Source organism: Lepisma saccharinum, chromosome 5 (genome assembly GCF_977018435.1).
Source record: "Lepisma saccharinum chromosome 5, izLepSacc3.1, whole genome shotgun sequence".
NCBI classification, from domain to species: domain Eukaryota; kingdom Metazoa; phylum Arthropoda; class Insecta; order Zygentoma; family Lepismatidae; genus Lepisma; species Lepisma saccharinum.
The window spans coordinates 88492802-88499037 of record NC_139233.1 but is presented as its reverse complement, the minus strand read 5'-3'; the positions used below and the strand labels follow the sequence as shown (position 1 = coordinate 88499037).

Sequence of the window (6236 nt, the reverse complement as noted above, 5' to 3'; positions counted from 1 at the left end):
CCAAATGGTTTCCAGCGCCTTCACTACCCTTTCACTATCCCATTCTCCTATAATTTCTTGTCCCATTCTCTTTTTAATAATGTCCAAAACGTAATAGGGAATGTAGATCTAACAAAAGAAGAGGAAGCTTTTTTAAAACTAGGCAGAGGTTTCAAAGTTAAAGAAAGAAATGTAGATTATGAGGAAGTTATATATGACATTGAAGAAGCAGTGCTCCATATAAAAGAAGAACCAGAAAGAGACAAGATTAGAAGAAGAACAGCAGCCATACTAAAGAAAGAAATGGGAAAACAAGGAAAAGTAGATAATTTGAGTCAAAAAGAAAGGGAAGGGATGAAGAAAATCAAAACAAGAAATGATGTGGTGATAGAGCAGGCAGATAAAGGTGGAGCAATTGTGGTGATGGAAAGAGAATGGTACGAGAGGAAGTTTGATGACCTAAAAGAAAATGGATATGAGGAGATTTGTGGAACAGGTGAAGAACAAACTATAAAAGAAAGAATCATTAAAGACTGTAGGAGGAGTGGATTCAAGAAATGCATAAAGGAGACAGGAAGACTACCAAGTTTGAAAGGCTTTCCAAAGATACACAAAGAGGAGATAAAGTTAAGACGCTGGAAACCATTTGGAATAACGGTTACAGTATAATGGGGAGATAAAATAATGTTAATGAGTGAAGGACTAAATATAGGTTCCAGTCTAAGCCCAGCATTGGCTGAATTGGTTATGAATGAATGGGAAAAGAAAGTGATAGAAAAGGGAGGTGACAAAATGGTTCTGTTTTGCAGATATGTGGACGACTGTTTTGGCATTTGGAAGGGAACGAAGAGGCAGCTTGACATTTTTGCCAAAGAAATTCAAGATGAAGAAAGAGGGATATTATTGGAACTTGAAATAGAAGAAGAAGACAAGTTAAGCTATCTAGATATATTGATGAAAAGGGAAAGAGGACAAGAAATTGAAACCGCTTGGCATCAGAAGAAGTGTGCAGCAGGGGTATTCTGCCACAAAAGAAGTGATGTAAGTGAGGTGACAAAAATAAATTTTATAAAGAATATGGAGGACAGAATCAAGAAAATATGCATGAAAGAATGTGAAAAAGAAGGCAAAATAAATAGCCTATGGAAACAGCTGGAAAAGAATGGCTATGAGAAGCAGGATAGACTGGACATAAACAGAAGAAGTAAGAAAACGGGCAGGGGAGAATTAGAAGAGAAAGAAAAAGAGGAGAGAAGGTTTGGAATAAGGAGTATGGGGAAGACCACAGAAAAGATATGCAAAGTGCTTAGAAAAGCAGGAATTAAAACTTACAGGAAGGGAGGGAGAAGCATCTTAGGAATAGCGAGGAATGCTAACAAGAAAAAGGAAAACAGAGAAGAGGAAGAAGAAGGGATTATCTACGAAGTAAAATGTAAAGAATGTCAGAGTGTGTACATAGGAGAAACGAAAAAAAGGCTGAAAGACAGGTTGAAACAACATAGGGATGATGTACGACTTAAGAGAGAGAGAAATGCAATATTTAAACACACGAGAGAAACAGGACATGACATAGAGTGGGATGAGGCTAAGCAGATAGGAAGGGAGAAGAGAATGCTAGTGAGAAAATGGAAGGAAGCCAAGGAAATAGAGAAGAAAGGCGAAGAAGACACAATGAACTGGAATGGGGGACTGAAGTTAAACAAAGAATGGAAGAAGATGTTGGAAAGAGTGGAAAGGACAAGAGAAAAAGAGGAGAGGAAAAGGAAGAAAAATGAAGGGAAAAGAGCGTGAGATTAAAAAGTCCAACCACATTCTATATGGAAGTAATTGTGTTTAGCCTTTTAGGTGAAAGTAAAGTTGGAAAGTGAAAGTCATCTGCTAGAAAGTTCCTAACAACTTTCTAAATAGTCTGGAGGGAGTAATGTTTGTGTATATATATTACCCTTCTCGTTGTATCTGGTTACTTTTGTACTTGATACAGAGTCTGAAGAAGACCTTGCTAGAAGGTTGAAACGTTACGTTAGTTTATGTTTTATAATAAAATAAATTACTGCCTTGGTCAGCATATTTAGTTTTTCACTAATCCAATTACGCAAAATGGTGGTTTACTTGTTTTCCTTCTACTTTTTAGCAGAAAATATCAAGTACAATAAGAGCATTTCCACCATTACATTGGAAAATCTTTAATTGCAACAAAATATGTATGCACAATATCTATGTTGGAGAAAAATGAGTGGAGCACAAGGAGAGAGAGAGATTGGAAATACTTTGGTAGATGGCAGTTACATTAAAACACACCTACAAATATCATTGATCTACGTATATTTCAATTTGATTATATTACGTCGCTTCTCTACCTATTACGTTAATTGGGACAAATAGAATGAACGATGGACATGTGAAATGGATGATAGATCAAACACAATCATAGCATGATCGAAGTTCGAAGTTGAAATCTCTGGCTTCTAGCACCTGACTCTGACCACTCCGCTACGGAGCCCGGCGACGGCATATATGATCGCATGTAAAATGCATATTAATTTGTTCACAAACTTCAGGAAAATATCCTGGTTTCGAAATTAAATTGAAAATCGTTACAAGCAGCAAAACGAGAGGTTATATGTGTGCGTGTGTATAATGGCCAGAGTGGATTCAGTTTCCAAAAAGAATGAATAAATATCGAAAGACAAAACGGTTTGGCATTTCAAGTATTTTCTGTTTCAAGGAATGGATACATCGCTTATAGCTGAATTTTCTTTCCCACTTTCTTCCTCACCCTCCCTTCCCGTCGCACCATCTGCATCTATCTCTTGTGTCGGGATCAGTGTATGAATTGAGTGCATGTCTTATTATGTGTGTAGTTTTACTATAACACTAAAACATTAGCGGAAAAAAACATCGGAAGTAAGGGACCGTGCATGATTTTACTGTATCTACATTGCAGGTTTTTGGTTTGAACGGAGATGCATTTCAAAGAACTGTAGGCTGAAGAAACCAAATTTCTTAAACATTATTTCATACTGGTCTTCATATATCATATTAAATCACTATTATTTGAATAATTAAATCATGAAACGTTTAATAGTCAGAGATTGTATCATATACGTAGGAAGATAATATGCAAAAGTAGTAAGTGGCTAGGAATTATTAAGTAAAGACAAATAAAAGAACGGTGTATGTGATATTAAACCAGCCAATATAGATTCTAGGACTGAGCCGATACCACTTTCAACCGATGCTGATATTCTTACAGATTCTCATTGATCTCGTACCAATATCGGTGCTTGAAAATTGTAACAATTAAAAGTTGAAAAATAAAGATAATATGACCCTAATATTAGTGGGTCAGTATTTCACTCGTTATAAGTATTAATTTACCAGAGCATTGTTTCAAATATTCACAGATTACATCTGAATGTTAAAAATACCTTATATGTAATCACAGAACACGGTCTTCACACAATATTAGTGCAAAATAAGTAGAGCGTCGATTATCCGAACGTCAGTCAACCGAACGACCGCTTAACTGAACTGTGTACTCGCTCACTTTCAATTATCTGTAATGAAAAAAGTACGTGACTTAGCTGCTCGTAAGCGTGTAGGCTTGCTTAGACAGACCAAAATAAAGGATTTTTTTTAAACGTTAATTTTGTGTACTGTGTGTATTGTTCATGCAAAATGCGTATGTAATATGTACATATTTTTGTTTAATAAACTGTACCACATACTATATATTCCTACTAAAGTTGCCTTTGTACGTTACTTTGTAATACATACTTAAAGAGATGCCTGTTTTTATGAATAAATTTACTGTACAGTACTTCTTTTTGGCAAATAAACATGTACAGTTCGATTATCCGAACAAACCAGTTTTCCGAACACCCATGTCCCCCAATTACTTCGGATAATCGACGCTCTACTGTAAGTGAAAACTTCGAATTTTGCATAATTTCCATTTTAATTAGACTCCGCGAAAGTGTCGCATGGCATTTTGTGGACCCCGCGGAATACCAATATGCTGGAAAATTATCGGTATATAAAATCTGATCGATGCTTTCCATAACCGATACTACCATCGGCCGATACCAATACATTGGCACCGGTATCGGCTCAATCCTAATAGATTCTTTAGTGGAGCGTGCAGCATCAGAGAGATTTGTTTTATGTTACAGAAAAGTAATTTACAACTTCGTTAAATCTCATTAACATTATCCCATTTGATTTAGGAACATTTCATATCACTCGATATTTCAAATTAACAATTATTGCTAGCGAATATTTCTGACAACGCAACCCAAAACAGGCGTAAGCTAGATAAATATAATACAAGTAACAAATAAGTACACGAGTGTTATAAAATATTATGTAAAAATCCTTACCTGACATGCCCATCTTGTTTCACTTATCTTCTGTAGTTCAACAACACGCCCACCCATCTTCTCTTGCATCTTGATGAACCTCGGATGAACAACAGATCCACTAAGGAAAACGTATAGAGATTCCAAGAGGTCAAAGAAAGTTCTACAATGGCTTACTCCTTTACAAACTTCTACAATGACAAGATTCAATCTGTGGTTCATGCAGTGGATGTATATCGCCTGAGGCACTTCTTGCCTGAAGAGCGCTTGAACGCCTTGAGATTGCCCGCTTAAGATATTAGCTCCATCATATGTTTGACACACACAGTTTTCCAAAGGAATACCAGAATTGTTGAGAGTCTCTTTCATGTAAAGAAACAAAGATTTTGAGTCCAACGCTTCTGCTGGATGGAATCCAAGGAAGCGTTCGTACACAGTTCCTTTCAAATAATATCGAACAACAATAGTTAATTGCTCTGTTTTGCTAATGTCCTTGGACTCATCAATCATTAAACTGTAGTACACGGATTTGTCAATTTCACTTTTGATTGTTTTCAAAGTGAGTTTACTGAACACATCAAGTAATTCATTTTGTATGGAATGGTGCAAATATTTCGAATTCTTAGGACCATTATCTATCTTCTTCTTCAAAACACTATCAGTTTTTGCAACAAGCGAAACAAGTTCCAAAAAGTTTCCTCTATTTTCGCTGCTTTCCCCCTCATCGGCTCCTCTTTGAGCAATCCCTTGCAGAGCTGTATAGCGTAGTATATCTGCAAGCCTGGAAAGGTATTCCCTGTTTTCCTTAACTTGAGCTGAATATACTGAACTCACTACAGTGGCCACAGACGTTTCACTGCCTTTCGATTTCATATCTTTGAAAGACACCCAAGCGACTTGTGATGACTTGTGATGTTCACTGTTTACGTGTTTCCGAAATCCAGATTCTTTCTCCAAAGCTCTTTTCCAATTTTTGTAACCTTCACTTATGAATACTTGGTTTTCTCTTCTCCCAACAAAAGTAGAAAACTATCTACACGGAAAACAAAACACAGCGTCACACTGTATTCAATCCATGGAAAATCCTTGTACCACTCACTATTGAAACCTCTATTATTCTTACCATATTTTGTTTGTGGAAAATTCCGTAGATTTGGTTGGCGAGGGGACTCAGCTGGTGATTGTGCCAAATCACTGAAACAATTCTGTACCTTTACACTTTGGATTTTGGCTGAATTTTCACTGCTCTTGTGTGGATTTCTACGAAGCCTCTCATCCATGCAAACTTCACTGTTTCCGTTATCACTATCCTCATTATCCGATGCACTGTAATCCTCGGTATCTTCATATTCAAAATCTTCTATTTCTGCCACACTACTTTCTTGCGTATGTTCACCTCTGGTCTTCTTTGCAGATATCGGCGCAGAACTGCCAATATTTTTTTCATCATCATCATCATCTGTAGAACAATGATCTCTTTTCCTACTCGATGAAGCCGATGCGAAAAAGTCACTGATAAGCTTATTAGCCATTACCGTAGCTCTTTTCTGTCCTTACTGACAAAGAAGAAATGAGCAAAGCAACAGACAGGCATTTCAGTAAATTCAAGTCGCTTATGTTTACTAGCATGCCTCATAACCATTGCTCAACACAACCTGGTGATTGTTGAGGCGTAGTATGTACTATTGTTCTGCATTCTTTCCTTTGTGGAACAAAAGCACCGCGGGTTTTATAAACATAAATATAGCAAAGCGGCAAGAGAGAGGAAGGAAACGTTTTTCTCGGCTTTGCTCCTTTAAGTTTGTACTGGAAACGAAGATTGGGAAAGCATTCTGAATTATCGTTTTTCCTTTAAAGATTGTATTGTATACATGAATAGTATTGGGGCTAAAAGCAACG

At 36.8% G+C, this 6236-nt stretch overlaps 1 protein-coding gene across 1 annotated transcript in view; it reads right to left on the bottom strand.

The window, feature by feature from the left end:
* LOC145988132 (zinc finger MYM-type protein 1-like) overlaps nucleotides 1-5210 on the bottom strand; it is a 6122-nt gene extending 912 nt beyond the window's left edge. Inside the window, exon 1 of the mRNA XM_083122963.1 lies at nucleotides 4359-5210. Coding sequence (XP_082979089.1) covers nucleotides 4359-5210 — 852 coding nt within the window. The remainder of the gene's footprint in view (nucleotides 1-4358) is intronic.
* Nucleotides 5211-6236: the final 1026 nt, after the last annotated feature.